The sequence below is a fragment of the Elephantulus edwardii genome, unplaced genomic scaffold, assembly GCF_000299155.1.
Source record: "Elephantulus edwardii isolate Elephantulus edwardi_28Jun2011 unplaced genomic scaffold, EleEdw1.0 scaffold00015, whole genome shotgun sequence".
In the NCBI taxonomy this organism is placed as follows: domain Eukaryota; kingdom Metazoa; phylum Chordata; class Mammalia; order Macroscelidea; family Macroscelididae; genus Elephantulus; species Elephantulus edwardii.
Window position 1 is genome coordinate 17,855,408 of NW_006399765.1, and position 26,364 is coordinate 17,881,771.

Consider the following 26,364-nt stretch of genomic DNA (forward strand, 5'->3'; position numbering starts at 1 on the left):
AAACTCTAGGCGAGCCCTACAGCGGTTCAAACCCACCAGATGCTTTGCTGGAGAAGGAGGAACGATCTCCCCCCATACCAGTCAAATCTGATTTGACGGTACACAGACACACACAAATAATAAAAATAAATAATAAAAAAAAACTGTCAGGAACATGTTACCAGTGAAATAACCAAACCCTCCCTGTGGCCCAGAGCCTCCGATGCCACTCTGCTGGGATGGGAAGTGAGGCAGCACCGCAACCCCAGGCCACATGCCTGGCTTCAAACTTAAGTTGTTTGGCTACAAGGGTATGGGGACACACAGTGGTGGATTCAATGACTTCAGTATTTAAAAGTTTCTTTTTCTAGTGTATTTTCTAAGAGTGGTGAAAACATGAATTATGCATGACTGGGTCCTTTTTTTTTTTTTCTGAAGTTTTATATTAATCAGCAAAGGTCCGAAGACAGGAAGACCCTCAATGAGATGAAATGAAACAGTGACCACTAAAATGATGGGATTAAACCGAGTGGAGGGTGTGAGGATGGCTCAAGACATGCCTGCCATGAACTGGGGAACTGGAGCTGACTTGGTGGCACCGAGAAGAACATGTGGAAACGAGAATCATTTCCATCTATTGTGCTAAATGAGATCTTATTAAAACCAGACTCTCAGGTAATGATGGTGGGCAGGAGAGACAGCAGCCCAGGCCTTCTTTTGAAGGAAGACACAAATAACAGATACAGATGATTGTTCCGGAACCCTGAGGTTAAAAATCAAAGTCTAATAACACTTCAAAACAGCGACGGAAGGAAGAAACACAGAAAACTCCTAACGGCCATCTGTTTCTGGGGGCTTTTCGGCCACGTAGCCCCTCTGGAGCAGTTCCACTCTGTGACACTAGGGGCTGACAGGAGTCACCAGATGACAATGGTTCTCAACTCCAGCTCCATATTAGAACCCCCAGTTTCACGATTGGGTCTGAACACCGTAAGAATCCCCTCGAAGGCTGAGTGGGTAAAGTTCTTTCGTCCAGCAGAGCCTCCTGGGCAGGCTGCCCGGGACACCCGTGCAGTTAAAAGACAACACGTGGCCAGTGCGAGAGACGGGGGAGGCACTTCCCCCCGCCCTTTCAGCTCTGGAGGCCCAGCTGTACACTGGTCTCTTTCAATAATAGCTTCATTAGTCTTAAGTGGGCTGTCAATCATGCAAAGATAAAATTGTAATTTCATTTTCAAGTACTGTACTGTATTATTACTGCCCTGGTTGAGGGGGAGAACCGTTAAGTAGCTCGCTCCAGCACACTGCCAGCCACGCAGTGGAGCTGGGATTGAAAGCCAGGCTGATGGGGCCCACACGTCCTCCTGGTGGGTGGAATCAAGTCGTACATGCCTCATTCTCCAGCCAGACAACTCCCAGAGCATAGGAAGGAGAGGGAAGCCTTTTCTAGGGTCACAAGTATCTGCACTTGGCTTCCTAGCAGACACGGCAATTCTTAACTTCTGACTTGGGTTATAACTGAACATTGCAATGTCCTTGTTGTTATGTGCACTGATCAACTAGGGTTCATAGCGACCTCATGAACAAGACCTTGTCCTGCGTCCCCTTGAGCTCTACTACACTTGTGCCTATTGGCTCTGTCATCATGTCAGTCCCTCTTGTTGCTGGCCCTCCTCTGACCCTCTTTTCTCAGCATGATGCCTTTTTCTAAGGACTGGTCGTTCCTGACACTAGGCCCAAATTCAGTGGCTTCTTGCCATTTCACCATCCTTGCCTCTAAGGAGCCCTGGTTGTACTTCCTCCCTGATAGACTTGGCCTTTTGACAGTCTGTTTCATTCTAGTAGCACCTACGACCAGACACTCTTTGAGGAGGAATTAGGATCTGCTTGATGAGCTTTGATTCCATAGGTGTTTCTTCACATGCCTCCCATGTTTTTATTTTAATAAAGTTAAATTTCTTTTATTATTTTGTGTGTATTGTTAAATTGGATCTGCCACGTACCTCTGTGATTGCAGTGCAGCTTCTTGCCACTAGGCCACCAGAGCTCCCTCAAAGTTAGATTTCTTAGGAAGTTCTATCACCAAAGGGATGGACCTCCCCGCTTGAAAGGAAATATGGAGGCGAGACCTGCGCGTTGTTACTGAGGAACACACCATCGGCCCCAGGGGACACAAAGCCTAGCTCCTCACCGTGGCTCTGGCATACCGGTGAGTCAGGTGAGAACCACTTTGATGCAGGCTGTCCACACACTTATTGTTGGTTCTGATGATGCAATTGTAGGACAACCAGCTCTTCAGGTCAGCGTTTCCCGAAGATGCAGATTGAACCAGCATCCTTCAGTTCAGTGTCGCTTACCTCTGGAAGCAGCTGGTGGCTCCGATTCTTTACCTTTCGCTGGGTTTGCTGAGGCTTTGCAGGTGGGAAGCACTTTATGGGCCACAGGGCTCTCTCTGTAGTAAGCACTTTCTGATTTTTTTTTCTCTAAATACCTTTGACTTTTCCCTCACTCCTGCTAGTACCGTTCTGGTAATTCTACAAATGTGTAGCACCAAGTGTTCTGTGATGTCTATGGGCTGAGAGAATGGCATCTGATTGAACAAGAACTCTGAAGTCGGTCCTGTGTTTCTCTGCTTCTTAACCTCTAGTTACTGTGCAACCATGGGCAGGTCACTAACTTCTCTAAGCCTGCCTGATCTGTAAAAGAGAGAATAACCACCTGAAGGAGTGTGATGGTGGGTCACTGCTGGGTACAGGCACCTGTTCATGTGGTATTTCTTACTCTTCACCTGAGGACTGAGGCATCACATGGCTTGAGTTACCCAGGTAGAATCAGGACATTGCCCGATAGGCGGACTCATCTGGATTCTTGGGTGACAAGATGAAAGAACTCCTGAACAGGAGTGGAGAGGAGCAGCAGTTCCCTTTAAGAAGCCTAAACCCAGTATCCCTGATCAGAGTCAATCTGCCTTGATGAAATAGCTGCCCACAACAGGAACTTCAGGCTCAGCGTGTAAAGGGGAAAGTAGCCTGGTTTACACTCTGTCGGGGTGTGCTTCAGTCTAGACATTAAAAGCACTGGCAAACATTCCACGTCCATTGCTGCAATCTGTTTAATTAAAGAGATTTCCTTCCTAACCAGTCAGGTTACAGACCAGCAAGGGCCTGCAAGTGTTCCTTCTGGTCCATCTAGGTCGAAGGGGCAGCCCGTGTTATTCCTAGTGGACACTGTTGGTCTCGAAATGCCCTCACTCAGCAGTGACAGCAAGTACGAAGGCTCATCTGGGATGGGGAGGTTGATGCTGCAATACGGCCTGGCTCTGTGTGTGTGGTTTTAAAAGACTGTCTTGTTTTACAGTATGCTCCTGGGCTTAGTCAAAATGTTGGAATTACTGTGATGTATGATGCAACACTTAGAGTATAATTTACCCACACCTTGAATAAACTATTGGATTTTCTACAAACAGGCAGACTAACTCATTCTTAGGGTACCATCAAGCCAATCAGGGATGGTATCCCCAAATTCTAAGAATTTGTTACTTCAAGTTAGGACTGAAGGTATGAGGGGGGGGGAATTTATTGGACTTTGTTACACATATTTTACAGTTTTGTATTGCTTTTATTGTCAATTACATAAGGCAGGGGATGGGGCATAAAATATCTGTTAAAGCTTAGGATCTTTATAAAGGTATTGTTGGTCCTCCTATTTTAAAAAGTGAGGTTTTCAACTTGAACTCCTATTTAAGAAGTGGGGTTTCTAACTTTACCACCTTACAGTGGTAAAACAGCAAACTCTCCCATTTCCCAAACCTCTGCAACTTTCTCTCTGGACCCTGACATCAACTTCTAGTTTGAAATACATTGTCCCAGCAACTCAAGCCCTGCTTCTCTAACCGTGACCTCGATCCCAACTATAGAACGTACCATGTTCCATCTGTTCACTTTTCTACAGAGCAGCTCCAGTGTCTCCATCACATCTGGGCTAACATAACACACCTCTTACTTCTATACCCCACCCCATCCATTCTCATTCTAGCCCTTATTGAGATGAGTAGGTACTGTCTTGACTGCCTAACCTGGGCCAAGCATTTTGTAAAGTAACTTTTCTCTCTAAACAATCAATTGTACTAAGAACTATCTTGTACAAAGGAAGATAACATTGAAGCTCTGAGAGGGAAAGTCCAGAAAACACAAAGTATAGCTGGCCAGTTTGACAGCTAGGCAACGGCAATCCTGGGACTCAATTTCAGTCTGACTCTCAAGTCTATGATTTTAACCGTTCTGAACTCAACACCCATTCTTCTAGCCCTACCTGCTCCTTTTCTTCATCTCCCTCTTAAATAAATGGAACCACTATTTGCCCAAGGAGTTAAGCCAGAATGATCCCATTACCTACTTTCCTTCTCTCTTCCCCATTTTATCACTTGCCCATTTAAATTCTATTACTAAGTAGTTCTAAATTTCTCCTATCCTTATTTCTGTTTATTTCAGATTCCACATGGACTATCCCTCGTCTAAACTCTTTAAATTCATTCCCTGTATTTGTTTGTATCTGAGCATACTCCTGTTGACCCTGATAAAAGGTGCAAACCTTACTGTGGTTTACAAAGTCATTCAACCCTGGTCCAGCTCCACTTCCCTCTTTTCCATTTCCTTGCCTTTCGCAGCTTCACCTGCCTTTCGGCAATGCCTTCCCACTACCCCATTTTTCTCTCAGTTTATACTTATTGTGCCTTTGACATCACTTCCTCCAGGAAGCCAATCATGCTATACACCAGGCACCTCTCCTTCGAGCTTTTTGCAATTCCTAAATCAAACTGTAACCACGCCAGTGCTCATTTCCTCCTCTAACCTGGAACTCCAAGACAGCAGTGCATGTCTGTCATAGTTAATGATGTATCACCAGAATCTAACAGCACCTGGCAGAGAAGACACCCCCAGCAAACATTAACTGCAAGAACAAATGATAGTGTTCTACCTCTGTGCGTGTTGCCTCACACAAGTTTCCTAGCAGTTCCCAGTTTCCATTAGCCAGAGTGTCTTTCCCAGAGAAGATACTTACTCAACCTTTGAATGAGGCAGAAGTTCATGCACCAGGCAAAGCTGCAAGGTGTAGAAAGCATGAGACTCTCTCGTCCTGGAAAGTATTTGCTAAATCTGCCTCTCAATAAAATCCAACAAGTACAGAATGGCTGCTGAATCATAAAAACTCCTAAAGAAAGGGTCTTAAAGTCTTTCTATTTTAATCAAATGCCTTTATAATAGTGCAAATGTAATAAATTCACATGCATTTCACTTTTATATAATTACAACAAGAGAATTACAGACTGAAGCTGCAGTATTTTCCCAGCACATCATCACTTTAAACAAACCTCTAAAGCATTTCTTAAAATTAATCTATCTGGAAAAGCCACAGACTGGAATGAAGCAGCATCAATGCGGTAGTGTAAAAAACATAAAAAGAAAAAAGTAAACAAAAAGATTCAGAAACGTGAACACAGCAGCTACACCAGCAACTACAGCCCCAGCCCCAGTGGAAGGGCCCGCACGGGGCTCTTCCCCTCAAGCGATGCTGTACCCCTTCAGAGTGTAAGCGGGGAACAAAGAGGGTGTGAGGGCGTGTGTCACACCAATTCAGGCTTTCCCTGTGGAAAACCATCATATAAATGTATTAATTACTATTTTGCTTTTTTAAGAATATTGCAATACAAATATATTAACGATGGTCTCAAATATCCAGTAATTTTTATCTTAAATTTTAAATCATAGTTATAGGAACCTACAGGTCTTTGTATAAAGAATTCTCTTCACAGCACAGCTGTACTTTAAAATGCAAAAAATGGTCCTTGTGCACTATATCCTTACAAGTGAACATAATATACACATCAGTGAAAAGCTAAGATCCTGCATCAAGCATTACTCAATCTTGTCATTTGATATTAACCAGGACATAGTCAATCTGCAAAGCATTCACTTAATGTTTTAGGTGAAGCAAAGACAAAGGGGGATATAGGCTTTCAGCAAAGGAGACTTTCATGAATTTCAGTGGCCTCCTGGCACACGAAGATTCAGCTGAAGTCCCGACCAGTGAGGATGAGCGGAGCCACAAGGGTCCAGACGTAGAGAGCGAGGCAGACCCAGCTCGAGGAGATCTTGACCCACACAGCCGGCCACTTTCTGGTCATGCTCTGGAACTCCGCATCAGGGCTAAGAAAAAGGAGAAAAACAGGTCAAGGAGTTGAGAGCAGCATTCAGCAACCCCAAGCTGTAGCCCAGAGAGACCCTGTGAAGCCTGGCAGGCACTGCCCCCCATTATGGCTCTAGAAGGGTCTGTAGGAAACTGCTGCTTTCAGATTTCCATGAAAGGCTGCGGACATGACCCTTCAACAGGCTCTCATCTAACTCTCTTCTACTGGACAGTTTGAAGAACTTGATTATCCCTTGGGCAAAGTTCACCAGGAACACCTTCCTGTTCAGTTTCTGGCCCGTGCCCACATTGCAGTGACCCTCCTGAAACATCCCTCTGTATTATGTTTCTTTGACCAGAAGACTGGCAGGGCTGGGCCTCTCTAGACAAAGAGAACAATGAGTGAGCAAGAGGGGGCCAGGTCACTTTGGGTCATGATTCTTCTCTCTAGTAACTTGAGGCTACTTGAGTCTGGGTGGAGGCCCCACGATTTAAACGGCAAGAATCCCAGCTGGGGTTTTTAATGCAAAAGGAGATGTCAAAAGTATTCTAGAAGAGTCAGCACCGGACACGACTTTCCTCTATGGGCAAGAGTAGGAGATTCTTGGATGAAGACAAGGACGGATGAGGATTTTCCAGGCAGTCCAGGAGGGTGAGGGGTCTGCCAGCCACCGTCTTATCTCCTACCTGTACCAGCTCGTCAGGGTCATCATGATGTACAAGGAGGCCAGGCAGAGCATGAAGTGGAAGAAGGAGTAGTTGTACTGCACTCCCTCCTTCTCGTTGTCCACGGCCCGCCGAAGCTGCCCGTCCTCTTCATCGCCGGCACCGTTCGCAGCTGTGTCACTGAGGATCACGCTGTCACTCCCGGACAAGGTCAGCTTGTTCACCTGGCTATTGGTGGAATTCCGAATGCTAGAAAATGACCCCACAGACGACAATCAGAAAGAGGCCGTGATGATCAATCTGCTCCCAGGTGACCTACTCACCTTTTAATTCACTAGGAGGCTTCTTCTCAAAAGTCTTCCCTGACGGCCCTACACTGGCTTAAGAGCCCCTGACTGAACTCCCGAGCCCACTCCCGTATTTGTCCCCATCTGCCAAAGCCCTTATCATATTCAACAGTGTTTTCCTACGTGCTGCTCCTCTTTAAGTAAATCCTTAAGAACAATGACCTTAGAAATCCAAAGTCTCTGTAAACTTTCATTAAAATAATTTTTTTAAAAAATAAAGAACAATGAACAATGAATGATGTCATGCATCTCTAGCAGACAGAATGTACTGACAAAATGTTAACTATTCAGAACAAGAACGAACACTAAAAACAGGCTCTTCCTCCTTTTGCTAAAAGGCATTTAATAAAGATTGAAGAATTGATGCCTTTGAATTCTGGTGTCTCAGAGGAGAGGACTGAATATCTCCGGGGTTGCCAAAAGGACAAACAAGTCTGTCGTAGAGAAAACTCAACCAGTGTGCTTCTTAGAGACAAAAATGGTAAACTGTCGTCTCATATACCTTGGGCATGTCAGGAAAGGCTAGTCCTTGGAAAAGAACATCATGCCAGAAAAGGTGGAGGGTCAGAGGAAGAGAGGAAGACCATGAGCAGGTGCACTGGCGATCATGAAGAGTGCAGAGCAAGGGCCCAGAGCTGCTGTTCAGACAGCCACTAAGGGTCATTGTCAAGTGGATGGCACCTAACAACATAAAAACCCCACATCTAGCATCAGACTTCATGGTAAAAAGGGATGCTTCCCCCTCAAGATCAGGAACAAGACAAGAATATCTGCTCTCAACATTTCTATTCAACACTGTATTGGAAACTCTTACCAGAATAAACAGGCAAGAAAAAGGAATTAAAATTATAAAAAAAGAAGTAAAACTGTATTTGCAGATGACTTGATCTTGAATACAGAAAAATCTTAGGGAATCTACAAATTAACTGCTAGAACCAACAAAGGAGGTCATTAAGGTTGCTAGCTACAAGATCAATATACCAAAAACCCCCAAATGTTTCTACACATTAGCAATGTATACATAAATTCAATTAATAGTTCCAGTTACAATAACATCATAGCATAAAATACTCAGAAAAATAACAAAAGGATGACTTATATACCAGAAACTATAAAAATTCCAAGGCATTAACAACTGCTTACAATGTATGTGAACTTTATGAGCTTTGTATGTAAACAAGTATAAAAGAAAATTTAAAACCAACCAACCAACCAACCAAAAAAAACGAACACGCCCCCATCCCCCCAAATGGCTTACATAAAGACAACCCATAACTAGGGATTGGAAGACTTAACATTTACAGAACAAAACTTCTCACATTATACTATAGATCCAAAGCACTACGAGTATAAATAGGTAACACTGCTTATCTCTGGGGTTTGGGATTTCAAGATTTTAACCGAGATAGGTAATCCTGAAGTTGTTTAAATATTATTTACTGTGCTTGAGATTCTTTATGAAAATCTTGTCCAAGTGCCTGATAACTTACCTTGAATATAAAAGGCAGAGAACAAAGATGAACAGCCCAATGAAATTCTCTTTATCCAGCAAAGGCCCATTCTCTTCTGGTGGTGCAGCTGTTGGCACCGGAGCAGAGGAATTCCCAGGAGCCAAAGTGGGTGCAGCGATGCGCGTAATGATGTGCAGCAGGTCCGGGTTGCAGGAGCGATCTGAAAATGAGACACGACCATCACCCTCTTAGAGCTCTAAGGTTCCGAACAAGGTGAGCTTAAACATTCAGTCACAATGGGAGACGTGGGACTTCTACTGTACTTGAAAGATCCTAAAATGTAGCTGTTGTTCCATGCTGCCATAGTGACCCTAGGAACAACAGGTCTGAACCATGCCATACCTTGTGTAGTCAGTACCACGTATTTGTATTATAAATGACTCCCATTTTAGGAAAAAGGAAAAAAACTCCAATCTCTATCAAAGTAAAAGAGTTCTTGATTTCACTGGTTTTGTGGTTTCAATAGTAAATGGTTCTACAGCTGTGCAAAGACTTTGGTCATAAGAAGTCTCTCTCTAGTTATGTTTGTATACAGCTATAGAGCAATACAACTGAAAAAAAAACCCAAATCATCATTAAGGAGCCTTTCTTAACTGTTTACCTTTATTTAAAGTGTCTATAAAGTACCTACTGAAAATAAACACTATAACGGCAAAATGAGACTGGCCTCAGCTGCTTTTCCAGTGCCCACTCCACCAAAAGTCAATGAAAGCAATTCTCCAAAGTGGTTAAACAATGCTGCTCTGAACGCTCAGGCTAGGAATAAAGTCTACGTAAATGTCGGCACATCTGCTATGAATCAGCTGTAAGGGAATAAAACTTGAAAGTGAAATATCTGAAATATAGTGAACACTGTATATTCAAGTGGATTTCCCCTCCACATTGTTCTCTCATTTTGCATCCACAAAAAAGGCAGTTTCTTTTCATCAAATAAAAGTGCTGCAGAGTTCCCCTTACTTACCAGGTTCATTGGACATGGCTGACCAGGTGAGGTACATGGTGTAGATAGTGATGATGGAAGACTGCAGGAGGCCAGAACGAGGTTGGTGTTCCTGTGGAATCAGAGGGACAACAATGCCACAGGTCCTGCCCAGGCTGCCTCTTTAAACTCAGGGGTGGAACATCCCTGATGCTCAGTGAGTTTTATCAACAGAGAGGCTCTGGATTCTGCTTGACAGCTGAAAGTCAACAACCAACCTTGTGGTCTGAGTTTGCTGGCAAAAGAACTAAGAAAGCAGCAGCATGGACTAGCAGTTAGTTCTGAACACCTCTGATAACTTGGAGTTTCCCTGCATCCAAAAGGCTTTGGTTTCTTCTAGGCCCCAAGCGGAAGAGAGTCTCCTAGAGGTTACCTCAGCTCTGTCACTAACTAGCTTAGTGACCCAACACTTCAAGATGTCAGTTTTCTCATTTTTCAAAGGAGAGACGATCTCCAGATGTTCATTTCATAACTAAAACCCTTAAGATTATTTTTAAAAGCATAGTGTTTAAAGGATGAAACTCAAGAACATACGCTTTCTTCTTAAACCTTAAAATTAACCCTTCCAAGTTAATTTCCCTAAAATGTCTTGGCTAATGACTCAGGAGACTCATTTCCATGATCTAGGTGTCCAGACAATGTTAATGAAAAGGGACTCACAAATGAAGAAAACAACCTACCTGAACTTTTGGATGAATTGATAGGATAGAAACCGCAATGCACAGTATCAGATTAATGCTGATGAACAGCTTATTTTCTGTGCAGCCGTCCGGCTTGGTGAAGTATATGTAGAATATCACGACAACGATGAGGGACAGGATATAAAAAAAGCTCGTAACAGACAGTAAAACTGTAAAACAAAGAAAGAGGGAAACCTGCATAAATTTTAAAAAAGAAAAAAAAATCTTACAACACAGACCACGTTTCCCTCATTTTACCTAAAAATAAAAAAGCATTATCTACAGGGCTCCCAAGGCTGAAATCTGATTGTGTTAAGAGTTGACTCAATGCTGGATTTCAAAAGTGACCAAGCAACTGAATCTACATCCTGGATTACATAATCTGGTTTCCTGAGCTGTGTAGACAAGCTATCTGATCATTCCAGCTAGAGTCAAAGATCAATTATATGCTGAATGACAGGCATGATAAATAAGCTTTCCTTAGGAATGCAGGAGATTTGTGAATTTTCAAAACAGTTTTCACTGAAAGCTCTGCAGTGATTTTCCCATTACAAAACAACGATAGCACATTCTTGAGTTGGGAAGTGGCTCACGTGCTATTTTTAAATACTTAAGCTGAAGTTCCTTTCCATTCACAAAGCACTGGTTGTATAAACTCTGAAAATGAGAAAACACGAAGTACAGCAGGGAGCAGTATACTTAAACGGTCACACAATGTTGAACTCAGCTCACTTACCTTCAATTCAAAGCACAAACTTTCTTGGAAAACAGTCTATATAATCACCAATGTTTTTCCATCTCTATATACAAGATCTCCCTACTAATAGTTACACCAGAGCACGGCCAAAGCATGAGTCATTATTATTAAATTTTTTTTAAATTGAGAACATGGATTTCTATTCATTCATTGTTGCACATTTTCCATACTACTCACATGTACTACAGAAAACCAAAGTAAATGAAGAAGGAAAAATAAGTAAATTCTGTATTAGACAAAAGTTTAAAAAAAAAAACACCAAAAACCTCCAGAATCCTCAACCCGTGACGATAATGGTAAAGATTATTTAAAAATCCTTTGTCTAAAGAAATAGTCAGTAGAAACCATTTGAGTGACAACACTGTTGCTGTTAGGTGCTGTCAAGGAGTCCTGACTCATGGACTTCATGTATAACACGACACACTGTCATTATCTCTGACATGTTTAAACACAATGGTGCACAGTCACAGTGTCAAATCATCTTACAGAAGGTCAACTTTTTCACTGACCAACAATGATCTCCTTCTCCAAGGTCTGGTCTTTCCTGATATGACGGACTAAGAATGTGAAATGAAGTCTTACCATCTTATAAAGAGTAATCTGGCTACACTCTTTCAAGATGGATTATGGTCATTCTTGTGGCAGTCCAGGGTCTATTCCATTTTCTTCATCAACACCATCATTTAACTACATCAACTCTTCACACTGGTTTTCCTTATTCACCCTCCAGCTTTCACATACACAAGAGGCAAAACATCACAGCTCGAGCCAGGTGCATCTTAGTTCACAAAACACCACCTCTGCTCTTTAACTGGCCAAGTCTTTTGTGGTAGATTTGCCCAGTGTAACACAATACTTGATTTCTTTTTTTTTAAATTTTATTTTGTGTGCGTGTACCGTCAAATCAGATCTGACTGGTACAGGAGGAGATTGCTCCTCCTTCTCCGGCAGAGCATCTGGTGGATTTGAACCGTGTACATCTGGGATTGCAGTGCAGCCTCTTGCCACTAGGCCACCAGAGCTCCCCTAATACTTGATTTCTTGACCACTACTTTCACAGATATTGACAGTGGATCCAAGTAAAATGAAATCTTTATGTTATTAATCCAGTGAGGGTATCTATTTTCTCTTTGAGGTGTAACCAACACGGTCACTAAGTCGATCCAACTGGAATAGCTTTCCTAGCCCATTAGCTTTGACTTCCACGACATGCTGGGTGGGAAAACGCAAGCCAGGTGTGTGAATGACTCCTGATGGGATTGGTCTGTTAGCCTTCTTGCCAGGTTTAATAGCAGAAAATGGCAATCTCCCACCAGCAAGGAAGCAGCATCATCTGCTCTTTGGGGTCAGATTCCTATGCCAATCAGACTGGGACCTAGGTAAGAGGAGTGGCAGCAGTAGAGATATGGAGACTGGCAGACAAGGGAGACACAGCTGATCTAGGACTGGCCCAATGGAGCCTGAGCTGGGGGCCTTCACTCAAGTCTTGCAGAAGGATTCGGGGGGGAGACACCATAATTGGCAGGACTGAAAAAGCTTTGAAATTGACCTAAATAAAACCAAAATGCTGAAGGTGCCAAGGTTTGTGAGCAATCTTAATAAGCTGTTTTGACTGAGTAAACTGTATCTTGTTGCCACCTGAATTGTAAACTGTTAATTTCCCTAATGAACCCGACAATCCTATGTTCTTTGAGTTCTTTGTGGCCACTGCAACAGGTTAGTGGATTCCATGAGAACCTGGCAGGTGTGCAACCGAATGAACTCCCGGAGTGTGGGGACATGTGTGACCTCTTGGAAATAGGTTTTGGAAACAGGTTTTGGAAATAGGTGTTGCTGATGGGCTTTCCCATTGTGAAGTTAGGGAGGTCAGTCTAGGCCACTCCCAAGCTGCCTCCATTCTTTCATCCCTATGCTTTTCTGAGCAGGGAGCTCTGGTGGCCTAGAGAGGAGAAAGGCTGCACACTACAAGCTCAAAGGCAGCTGGTTCAAATCCACCAGCAATTTCATGGGAGAAAGATGGAAAAATCTCATCCGTGTGATTTATAGCCTCTGAAAAGCCACTGAAGGGTCAGCTAAGAGGAGAGTAGATGAGATGAGTGACTTCTCTAAGCAGGATGTCCTTTTGAAGGAACTGGCCTCGCTTGATAACATGCCCAAAACATGTGAGATGAAATCATTATCTAAATACATCCAATTATATTACAAATCCCAAAACAAATGAATTGGGAGATTCCATTGAGTTCTATTATCTGTGTTATTCCTTTTTAGTTATGCATGTAATTCAGAATTAACTAACTTTTAAATTTTTCTCTTGAAGAGTGGGAGTTTGGATATTAAATCAAAAGAAGTTGTACTGTGCAGTGTTTAATACAGTATAACTCAGAATGACTGGTGAGTTTAGACGGTTGTTATGTGTCACTGTGTCAACTACTACGACTCATAGCATACAATGAATAGCACGTCAGCACCCCACCCTCTCCCATGCCATTCTCAAGATCTCTACCCAACACCTCATTACAACAATTACTGTGTCAGTCTATCCTGTTGAGTCTTCCTCTCTTTCTCTGACCCTCCACCTCTCCCTGCACGAAAGCAGACACCTACCAGCATACCAGAACCTTGGGTTTCCTTCTTCCATTCGATTGACCCAGGTCTCATTCAAAGAGTGAGCCATGTCCACCAACAGCACCAGCTGGATAAGGATGAAGATGAAGGCCCCAATCACGCCAATGATAAACCAGACTACAAACCAAAAGAACAGAATTATTCCTGACATCTCACAATGTAACTGGCCAATACTCTGAATGGACTGCAATTCAAATGAGAGCTGATAAGTCTGTATTCTGTCTCTGGTAATAATGCAAGATTGTTTCAACTCCAAAACCATTCTCTGAAAAGTGTTCTGTTGGGTTTCAGACCTTTTAAGATTTGTTTTAACTTGTACCAAGGGGAGCCTAGAACATGACATTCTCAATAATAAATATTTTCATTTACTTCAGAGAAATAAAAATCTCAATAGAAATTCCAGATGTCACTTTTGGAAAAAAAAGGAGTTTAAAACAAACAAACAAAAAAGTAGAATACACAATCCTTGTGCTGTCAAACTGCTGGTAACAGATTAACAGAAAAGCTGAACAGAAGGTGAGATGTAAGCTTCCTGGCTTTAATCAATCACTCAGTATTAGAATCAGGTCACAAAATCAAGTGGAATCTCATTTAGTACCCAGTTCTTCAAGATCACAAATGAAGGGACAGGTTAATGCAGTCATCTGCAGTCTGTATGTCCTCTAATTAACTCCCTCAACAGGAAGCGTACCTGTGGTGAAAGGACCCCCAGGAATGTAGAAAGATCCAACCATGATGCCAATAATTGCAGCGATTTTGAAGAACCAAAACCTATGAAAATAGAAAAATGTGTTTTTGAAATACAAAAATAAAAAGCCTAGCTTTACCAACATTAGGTTTAGTTCTTCATTTGACATGGTCCTACTCATTTTCACACAATTTAAGGATGGAACATTAACACAAAAAAGAAACTGCTTTCTTTGTATTTATTAACCATTTTTTAAACAGTGATTTGAGTGAAGGTTTTCAAAGAATCATTTTCATAAAAAACAAAAATTTTAACTGTTTGCTATCTTCTTACTTTAGAGTGTAGAGATAAGATTCTCCTCATGGCTTAGAATCCTGGGGAGCTCTAAACTCTTAAAACAGATTTAACTACATACTGATAAAATTATTAGATCACGGGCTGGGGGACGAGTATCACCCCATCTTTCTTTTTCAAGAAGGAGACGATGGTCCAAACAAAACCAACCCAGTTTTCAGGCCATCCTTACCAACAGCCTTACATGCCAGAGAGGAAGGAAACAGGCTGTGGAGAGATCTGAATTTCAATCCCAGCTCCAGCCCTTACTAGCTGACCAATCTCAGGCAATACAATCAAACTCTCCGAAATTCAGTCACTGAAACTGGAATTTCAATCTTCTAATGGGAACTAGATATATGTGTAAACGGGAAACAGGTGAGGCATGAGTGAGAAGCAAAGATATACGTAAGTCAGTGATTGAGATACAGTCACTGTTAATTTTCGTATACTGTTTAAAAGACATCAAGTGTATGTTTACTATTCTTCAATGGTTACAAGGGATTAGAAACGAGGGATCCTGAGAGAAAATCATTAAGAGACACAAGTCCACAAGTCCAGTGAAGGTAAAGATAGTATCTATTAAGGGGGTGATCGAGACAGTATCAAGAAAGAAAAAGACATGGAGAGGTATTCTCAGTCACAAACAACAAAAGGAAATACAACCACATATCCAACGTGCACCACCAGTAATAAGAAAGATCAAGTATTAATGCAGACGCAGACACATCAGGAGATAGGCAAGATGAACACATACAGTCAGGGAAAGACACTCATCTATTTGAATTAGTCCATTTAACAACCATTTGGCAAGTGCTATGTCTACATATACTGTAAACACATCCACATACACAGCAAACGGTAGGCAAAGTTACATGAGCTTCACAGCCATAATCAAACACCCTGAGGGAAGGAGATGCTGGGTCAAGAGGCCTTAGGACCACAATCTTAGGAGACACACACAGCCAGCCAATATAATCCACAGAGACAATGTTCTACATCTTCCTCTGTGAGTAGTGACTGGGCTCTAAAAAGCTTTGGAGCAGCTGTCTAACGCATGACCATTGGGCTCCTCACATCTACGAGTAAGATGACACAGTCGCTAGTTCAAAGTGCTGTTGTGTCTAACGAATCCAGAGACACACCGCAGGATTACAGGCAAGGGCCTTTATTAGCTGAGCAGCAGAAGGGTCCCAGCAATGAGGCAGGATCCTCTCCTCTGATGTCTGTCAGGAAGTTTTTTATATTCTTGCTCATCCCAGGTGCAGTCTGCCTTTGGAACACTTCAAGGGCACAGAGATACACAGACAGCATTTTGCTGTTGAAACATTTCAAGTGTACGTGGAGTGCAAATATCTACAGACAATAGCAGTTACTGTGCTGGGAAGCAGCTCAAGACAAAACACGAAGGCTGCGGGGGCAAAAATTTACTACACAGGGTTTAAAATAGTCTGTCTGGCTTCTCAGGGCTAACGGGCCACATGCCCTCAACCTCCACAACCTGGAGACCAAGAGGACGAAATGGTGCCTGGTCACCAATGCTGACCGCTCTGAAAATGATCACAACAGAGGGCACTGGATAGGGTGGGAAAATTAATACAATCATTAAAAAAAAAGAGACCAGGCTGACTAACTTGGTTGAGAATGCTAGAGCACTCAACACTGTGGCCTTTAACCGCCAAACACCAAGGCCTTAAATCTCAGCATGGGACTGAGCTCACCCCTGGGGTTTGATTTTGAGCCAAACAATGGTCAGGCCTGCAGCCAGCATGAATAACAACTCCTTAGAACACTTAGAAAACTCCTTAGAACAAGTAACCATACAAGAGCAAAAGGAAAGTAAAAGAAGTAAAAATATGTTAGTAAGTAGCAAAGTAAAAGAAATGGCTGAACATGGGGAGGAAGTGAGAAGAGGGCTGCTGCACTGAGAATGATGGTCAATGGCATGAAACTGCTAAATGGAGAATCAATTAGCTCTGTAACGCAATAAAGTTTTTTTAAAAGGTGTATGATTCTATTAAAACAACAAAGAATATATACACACAGAAGCGGAAGTATGCACTTACGTAAACATAGTATTCACAAACAGATACATAGAAAGTAGTCAGCAAAGTGAGTGATAATTAGTCAACAAAAATTTAGGAACATGAAAACCAATGATATTTCCTATGAAAAACAGAGGTCTTCCCAGGCTGCTCCTGCACAGTGTTACGGTAACTAGAAATGGCATTGAAACAATTTCACATGTGAAATAATTCCAAGTCACTGATTTATCTCGTCCACTGTTTCCAGGGAGAGGGTAACATTAACTGCTAAAGAAAATCCAGACTGTAACATAAAAAGTTAATGGAAAAAAAAACCTTACATACCCATTGTGTATTGCAGCTCTAGGATCTTTACTCGTTTTCACGTTGAACATGAACAGAAAGAAGGCAAAGAAAAAAATGGCCAAGGCAAAGTTGATGCGATACACAGCTTTATAACGGACCAGCACATCGCAATCGTCCTTGTTATCGGGCATCTTGATTTTAAATCCCCCTCTACAGAATCCAGGAATCTGAGAAAAGCAATTTCAATGCTATGAAATGATCCATATTCAAACACAGAATCTATTCCACTATAAACAAGCCTGGATTTACAGACTAGGTCACTTCCACAATTTGTTTATCTGGGATCTGCCTGCGACAGCTATCTCTTTGTAAAGGAAAGTGGCTAGTTCAGCCTAGCTATTAAATTTAAAACATATCAAAAAGCTAATGTTTTGGGGCCATTCTTTCAATGTTTTTTCTCAACTATTAGGTTAGAACGTGAAGATGTTCATACTTACTACCTCTATTTGTGGAATAAGATTAGTATTTTCATTCTCTGCATTTTTGCAATGTTCAGAAATAACATAAAACTCCAACAATGATGTTGAACTTGACTGAGTCTTCTAGTGTCAAGAAATCAGTAAGAACATCAACTAGAGAAATCAAATTGTCCAAAAGGTAAAAATAACCAGTAAATTAAAGTTACTGCTGTGTCTGCTTACCTTCTTGAGCTGCGTTTCCATCTCATCCGTCAGCATGATACAGGACACGATCGTGCCCAGGAGGAGGATGAAGGCGTAGACCAGGCGCGTCAGAGTAGAATTCTTAGCGCTGGGGCAACAACCACAGAGTAAGCATGACGCACCGCTGCAGAGGCATGGAACCTGCAAGGAAGAAACCACTGATGATAAAGATTTCCTTCAACAGACGCTTTCACGACACAGACATGGTAGAAATTCAGGATAAAGTAATAGAAACTTACATTTTAAACTAGATTTTGACCAGTTAAAACTCAGAGAATGTAACTGGGGGCAGGGGACAAAGGTAGAAGTGATTAAAAATTTTGGGAGTCAGGCCTGGGTTCAGTATGACTTGTGGCCTTTTACCCCAGCAACTTCTATAATCAAAACCTATTTCGGGGAGGAGGGGTGGGCAGGGAGAAAAGTGCAACAATGAATGAATGGAAATCCAAAATGTCTATGAATTTTCGTTAAAATTAATAAAAAAAATTGAGGGCAAAACCCCCTATTTCTCCATTTTCAAAAAAAGACACAACAAAAGACTCTTCCTGTAAATAATCCAATAGAAAAATGGGCACAGGATATGAACAGGCACTTCACCGAAGACGACATTCAGATGACTAACAAACACATGAAGAAATGCTCAAAATCCCTAGCCCTAAGAGAGATGCAAATTAAAACAACTATGAGATATCATTTCACCCCAGTCAAAATAGCAAAATTTAACAGAACAGCAAGCAACAAATGCTGGCGAGGTTGTGGAGAAACTGGAACCCTGATTCACTGTTGGTGGGAGTGTAAAATGGTGCAACCCCTGTGGAAAGCAGTATGGCGCTTTCTCAAAAAGTTGCAAATAGAGATACCATTTGACCCAGCAATTCCACTACTGGGAATATACCCTGAAGAGACCATAGCTGACATCCAAGCAGATATATGCACACCCATGTTTATTGCAGCTTTGTTCACAATAGCAAGGAGTTGGAAACAACCTAAGTGCCTATCAACAAACGAATGGCTAGAGAAGCTGTGGTATATTCGCACAATGGAATACTACGCTGCATTAAAAAACAAGGAACTCATGCAATATTATTCAAAATGGTTGACTCTGGAGAACATTATGCTGAGTGAAATATCCCAGTCACAAAAGGACAAATATTACATGATGCCACTGTTGTAGAATGGGACTGTCCTTGGGGTTGGGGAGACACTGAGTAAGATGGGTTCAATAATGTATACTGCACTGAAGCAGAGGAGGGAGAGAACCGTCTAAAAGAGAGATGTAACTGGGTATTTCTGTCATCACAGGAGACTAGAGCGAGGGCTGCATGGTGGAGGGGACCTGGGGGAGGGTTTGTAAAACAATGAAAGAATCTTTTCTTTTACTTTTCCATAATTTTTGGACTCATGTACTTATAACTTGTTAGTCAAATTTGTGTCTTCTAGGTTGCAACACCCCCATGATACATCTTGAAGGATATGTACATGTACAGCCAAGCACAATCAATAAGAGTGCATCTGAATTCCAAAATCAATCTCCATAATAGTCTATGTGTTTCCTACTACCAAAGGGGCCCTTTAGAGTAGTGAGAGAAGATCTTCACCCTGAAACCCACAGCGTCCCTTTTCAGCAGGAAGTAGCTAAGAGAATACGCCGTCCCCTTTTCCTTATGACTCAGGGTGAAGTCTCTCTCAGGGAGGAGTGATAGGGAATGGCAAAGGATACACTGACAAAGAAGATTAATCAGAACTGGCTTTGACAAGCACTGTGGCATTTGGACAAGAACAAACTGGGAGGAGGGTAGAGAGAATAGTGCAACAATGAATGAGTGGAAGCCCAAAATCTCTGTAAATGTTTATGAAAATTAATAAAATATAATTATAGAAAAAAAAAAGACTCTTCCTCCCTAAGATGCTACTGTATTAAAAGAGCACTTAAAAATAAAGAGCACTTAACAATGTATGAAATAAAATGTGATTCGATAAATATTAGTTATATCCATGCACACAGGATTTTTGTTTTACAACAACAGGACATTTAAATATTTAGAAAAATGGAAATCCAACTCTACTTCCTGTTTATTGAGGACACAAATTTACTAAAGCTTAAGTTGTTGTTGTTGCTAGGTGCTGTCAAGTCAAACACCACTCATGGCAACCTATGAACCACAGATCTGAACCCTGTCCTATCCTGTGCCATCGGCATCATTTCTGATATACAACCTCCACCTTGTTAAGGGTCTGCCTCACTTTTCAAGACTGATGTCCCTCTCCAAAGAATAGAGTCTCCTAACAATATGCCCAAAGTATGTGAGATGAAGCTTTGTCAAAGCTTTACTAAAGCTTGCAGTATAAAACAGTAATACATGTGAACCCCCTTATAAGCAATAGTAGATGGATCACTGGTCAACTTAAGACTGTTACTGAGCACTCCAGATGAGGGATGACGTAAGCAGAGTCTAAGCAGAATCTCTTTTATATCAGTAAGAAAATACTTTAGTGGCTTTGACAGGTAAGCTCTAAAGTCATAAAGGTAAGTGAATTCAAGATCATCACCAGAGGCAGCAGATGTAAACAATGGGGCAGACTGGTCTTTTTTTTTTTTTTAATTTTTTTTATTTTTGTGTGAGTGTACCGTCAAATCAGATCTGACTGGTACAGGAGGAGATTGTCCCTCCTTCCCCGGCAGAGCATCTGGTGGATTCGAACCGTGCACCTCTGGGATTGTAGTTGCAGCTCCTTACCACTAGGCCACCAGAGCTCCCCTTTAGACTGGTCTTAAAGCCTAGTTCTCAGTAATCCCAGGCTGTGGTTTACAATGGTTTTTTGGCATGTGGGACAAGATTCTTAACTTCCTAAAGGCTAAATTTTCCCAAACTGTAAAAACAGCATCATAGTAACTACCTACCCAACAGGTTCGTGTGAAAAATTAGATGTTATCAAATAGTAAGCAGCAACTCAATGAGGTCTTCAGTAAGAACCAACTCACAGCTGACCCTCCAGTGGATTTTCATAAGGCTGTAAATTACATGGGAGGAGATGGCACATCTTTTTCCTCAGAGGCACTGGCAGATTCACTTGTAGGTTTGCAATATAACTTCCTATGGATGAAGCCCCCAAAGGTCCCTGTTAGGAATGTAAAGCGCCCCTAGGAAATGCCAAACACAGCAGAGGATCACTATGTGGTGGCAGTCATAATTATTTGTTATGACAAAAGTAATCTGGGCCAAAAGACCTTTATTGTACAATTCCCATAATCTCCTTACAGTTCTTTTCTCGTGTCTAGACCTCATGCAAATATAAATACCTAGACGGGCTGAGTACATGTAACAGGTACTTGGTATTTACCACGTATCCTTATACATGGTATGTAACTTCCTTATCTTGACAATTCTCATCTTCCTGTTGTTGAGACAGAGGTCATCTAAGAGCCAGCAGTCTCTCACTGGTGGTTTCAATCCATCAGCCACTCCACTGAAGTCATCCTTGCTGCCTTTTTTCCCAAACCTCTCATCCAATCTGCCAGCAAATATGCTTTAGCCTCAAAATAGATCCACAATCAAGCCACTTTATTACCTCTCACTTGGCTTAAATACAACTCTTAATAATCTCTGCTTCACCCTTCCCTTTTTACCACAAGCTCTGGTGGCTTGGTGGTAAGAAACTGTGCTGCCAACGCAAAGGCATGCAGTTCAAATCCACCAACTGCTCTGCAGGAGAAAGACAAGACAATTCCCCTCCCCACTATGGGATCTACTGCCTCTGAAAACGTGCTGTGGAGCAGTTCCAGCAGGAGAGTCTGACTTCATAGGTCGGTTCTGACTTGATGGTACATGAAACATTCTCCATACAGCACTAGAACACATCGTGTTAAAAGATCACATCATTCTTGTTCCAAAATCTGCAACAGATTCCTATGTCACTTAAAATCACCTCGAAGGCCCTAAGAAAGCTGTCAATATAATCTAGCTCTCTCCTACAGCGATGACTCATGTCTTGTCCTCACCCCACCCCCAATTCATTCTGCCCTGGTGCACTGAACTTTCCATTCAACAAAATAAGTATGCTCTCATCTCTGGGCTGCTGGGCTTTCTGCCTACGACATCACTGCCCGACGTATTATCAAAGCTCATGTTGTCACTTCCTTTACTCAAACAAGTCTGTCACCTTCCATGGTCACCCTATCCAAACTTGCCAACCTCTCCACACCCTGACATGTCTATTTGCCTTTCCTGATTTACTTTTCACCTTAGCACTTATTTCTAGCAGAGTTTATTTTTTTTTGTCTGCTTTATCCAACCACAGCAAAGGGATCTTTTTATCTGGTTGAGTATTCCTGGGGCCTAGAATAGCGGTATCTCAAAATGCAAAGTAAAATAAAAACAAAACAAAAAAAAATCAAACCAAGTCAAGGTCAAGTTGATTCCCACTCAGACCAACCCCTCAGTAAATGTTAACATCAAGAAGAGACTGCCTATCTAGCTCCTGATGAGCTGCAGGTGGATTTGAACTGCCAGAGAGCCGTAGCCTTTTGGTAGCAACAAAATTAGCTATGCAACAGCCCAATCCACTACAGTCAAGTCTATCCTGACTCACACTGTCTCTCCAGGCCAGGGCAGAAATGCCCCAGAGTTTCCAAGGCTGCAAACCTTTATAGAAGTACAATGCCACATCTTCCTCTGGCAAGCAGTCACTGGTATAACCTGACAACCTTTTAGTTAACAGCTGACTGCTTTAACAATTGCACCACCAGGTCTTCCAGAGAGCCCCTAATCTGTCACACTGCTGTCAAGGCAGAAGCAACTCACAGCTGACTCTTTGGTGGGTTTCCAAGGCTGTCGATCACATAAGAGGAGATCGCCCTATGGAGCTGCTGGTGGATGTGAACATATCCAAAGTATGAAAGATGAAACTTTGCCACCTTTGCCTCCCAAGAAGCACACAGGCTCCAAGGAGCACTTTTCCCAAGACATATCTGTTTGTTCTTTTGGCAGTGCAGGGGATTCAGTATTTTCTTCTCCAGCACCACAACTTAAAGGCATCAATTCTTCTGTAATCCTTACTCATTATCCAGCTCTCTGATGCACAGCAGGTGATTGAGAAGACCAGGGCCTGAATCAAGCATACCTTATTATAATGAAATGTGCAAAGAGGGGGAGCCAGACAATAAAAAGGAAGAACTCATTTGGCATTTCTCAAGCTGAAAGAACTGAAAAACAAATTCAAGCCTTGAGTTGTAATACTGAGAGATGCTATGGGCACAATCTTGAATGATCCAGGAAGCATCAAAAGACAGAAGGAATACAAAGAATCACTGTACCAAAAAGAATCAGTTGACTGAACTAGGCCACTAGAGCTCCCTAAAAGGTACTGAATATTTACTAACTGAATAGGATGTACAATAAAACTGTCTATTTTCTCAATCTGAGCCGGTATGGCCTTTTCACTGCATTCACAGTGTATTGAACAGGAAAATATCAAGATAGCTGGATTATCAAGATAGCAACAATAAATTCTTTTCAAATTACCAATTCATCCCTTAATTAATAGCCTTCTAAGTATTTTTTCTTTTTAAATTTATTATTAATGTCAATGAAAATTTACAGAGATTTTGGATTTCCATTCATTCATTGTTTGTTGCACTTTTCTCCCCTCCCAACCCTCCCCCGCAGTACACTACCCTCCCTCTTGGAAAAGTAAAAGAAAAATTTTTTCATTGTTTTACAATCCCCCGGGTCCACTCCACTATGGAGCCTTCGCTATGGACTCCTGTCATGACAAAAATACCTAATCACATATCCCTTCTAAGCAGTTTTCTCCCTCATCTGTTTCAATGTAATATACATTATTGAACCCACCTTTCTCAGTCTCCCCCAGCCCTGAGGTCAGTCCTGTTTTACAACTGTGGCAACATGCAGTATTTGTCCTTTTGTGACTGAGATACTTCACTCAGCATAATGTCCTTCAGGGTCACCCATTTTTAATAATAGTGCATGAGTTCCTTGTTTTTCAATGCAGCATAGTATTCCATTGTGTGAATATACTACAGCTTCTCTATCCATTCATTTGTTGATGGGCACTTAGGTTTTTTTTCCAAGTCCTTGCTATTGTGAACAAAGCCGCAATAAACATGGGTATGCATATATCTGCTTAGATGTCAGTTATGGTCTCTTTGGGGTATATCCCAGTAGTGGAATTGTTGGGTCAAAAGGTATCTCTATTTGCAACTTTTTGAGAAAGCACAATACCGCCTTCCACAGTGATTGCACCATTTTACATTTCCACCAACAGTGAATAAGGGTTCCAGTTTCTCCACAACTTTGCCAGCATTTGTTGCTTGTTATTCTGTTAAATTTTGTTATTCTGACTGGGGTGGGATGATATCTCATAGTTAGAGGTAGGGATTTTGAACATTTCTTCATATGCTTGTTAGCCATCTGAATGTCTTCTTCAGTGAAGTGTCTGTTCATATCCTGCGCCCATTTTTCTACTGGATTATTTACCTTTATCTTGCTGTGGTGCTCAAGTATTTTATAAATTCTGGATATAAGTCCCTTATCAGACATGTCATTACCAAATACTTTTTCCCAGTCTGGGGCTTCCCTTTTTACCCTGTTGGAGAAGTTTTGGGATGTGCATGGCCTTCTAAGTATTTTTAAAACCATGGATTCTATTCACTTGTGAGTTGCAAAAAACAATTGAGTTGGATTTTGTTTCATGAAAGAAAAACCACACAGCAGATGACTGGTGTTGCTGGGGACTACAGAGTCGGAACCCACTCATAGCTGACCCTACAGCGGGTTTTCAGAAGAAGTTAATCACAAGGGAGGAGTCTGCCTGTCCTTCCTCAAGAAGCAGCTGGTGGCCACGTGCCTTCTGGATGACAGCTCAGACAGTCACTAGGCCCCCAGAGCTCCAGCGGATGATAAGGATATCAGGATGATAAGAATTACTACACAACTTTTGTGACTACTTGGGTTTATCAGATGACTGGGCCTTCATTAAGAAAATTAAAAAGCCAGTGTGTTTCCAAATAACCTTCTAATTGATCTGTAGAACCGTTTGTCCTCTTGGACTACGATTTACAATTTTAAAGGACATGAAAGATACTTTATCCGCAAGATGGAACAGTGGAATGAGTCATTGGTCAATCAATAAATCGGAAAATTAGGAAACTGGAGAAGTCAAGGCACCAAGCGCTTCTAAAATCTCGGCATACTCTCTAGTAAGAGCAGATCCCACAAATTTCCTTCAAAAACATGAGGTTCGCAATTTTCAATGCTACCCAATCAGTTCGTTCCCTTTATCTCGACAACAGGAATCGTGGCGGAATTCTCACCCATTTCAGGGCGCCCAAGTGTCAGGGAGGGTGCGAATGGCACAGGCCAGGCCAGGAGGTTTCATAGGGTCGTTATGGGTCGTACTCGACTCGACGGGCCCCAACAACAACCACAATAGGGAGCCCAAGTTCAGAGATCTGCACAAGGCCCCCAAATTTCCCAACCACATCTTCCGATTTTCGATCATAATCCACGAGGCCTCCTTTCCCTTGCATTACAAAGAAAGGCCTGGGTTGGAATCTCAACCTCTGTCAAATAGTCTTTAGCAAAGTTCCGTGCTACGGAGCAAACATCATTCAAGACATTAAAGGATTTCATGACACCACCATAGGAAGATGCTTAAAGAAGAGGAAGAAGATGCTTCAATCAGGCCGAGCGAGCCCCGGCTGCGGGGTCTCCTTCCCGGGTCCTGGGTCCTGAATTCCAGCTCGAGGGGAAGCCAGCACCGGAAGGACCCGCGGGGGCGGGGCAACGGGAACTGTAAACAAAGGCTGCCTCGCTTCCTGTACCTCCCCCCACAACCAACTCGGACCACGAGGCCCTCGATCGGGGTCTGGGGGCATCGCGGGCTGGGGCCTGAAACCCCCAAGACCCCGCTACAGCCCAGGGTCTAGGCCTCTCCAAGCTTCAGGGACCGAGGCCCTTTCAGAGTTCAGCTTGGGGCTCCCGATCGCCCTTCCTAGGACAGCAGACCCCAGAACTCACCCAGCTGGCGAGGGAGAAGACGCCCAGCACAGCCCCCATGGTGACGCTGGAGGCGGAGGCGGCGAGTCAGGAGGCTCCGAGCGTGTTGTTCTCAGCCAGCCGTGAGGTCTCCTCGGAGAAGAGCAGGCCGGAAGCGAGGCCCGCCCCTCTTCTACGTGATTACGTCATCCGCGGCTCCGCCCGCTGCCATTGGTTAGCGCTGCTGGGAAGGCGAGGTTAGCCAACCAGGGGTTGATTTAGGTACTGTATAGAGTCAAGTGCAATCTGTGAACACTACACCTGAACCCTGTCCTAGACTGTCCCATCCCTAGCATCTCCGACACACTTGAGCCCATTGCTGCAGCTACTGTGTCAATCCATCTCATTGAAGGTCTTTCTCTCACTCGCTGACCTTTTTTTTTAAATTTTATTTAAATTTATTATTAATTTCAGTAAAAATTTACAGAGACTTTGGATTTCCCTTCATTCATTGTTGCACTTTTCTCCCCTTCCAACCGCCCTTTTTACAGACATACCACAGAA

General features: G+C 42.5%; 1 protein-coding gene across 1 annotated transcript; it reads right to left on the reverse strand.

Annotated features, from left to right (window-relative positions):
* Window positions 1-6,046: 6,046 nt before the first annotated feature.
* On the reverse strand, window positions 6,047-25,881 carry SERINC3 (serine incorporator 3). Its single transcript, XM_006881556.1, has 10 exons — window positions 25,843-25,881; window positions 17,783-17,944; window positions 17,121-17,308; window positions 14,422-14,501; window positions 13,710-13,847; window positions 10,349-10,518; window positions 9,651-9,741; window positions 8,669-8,849; window positions 6,853-7,080; window positions 6,047-6,185 (listed from the first exon to the last, which is right to left on the reverse strand). The coding sequence occupies exons 1-10, from the start codon at window positions 25,879-25,881 to the stop codon at window positions 6,047-6,049; spliced, it is 1,416 nt and encodes a 471-aa protein (XP_006881618.1).
* Between the last annotated feature and the right edge of the window lie 483 nt (window positions 25,882-26,364).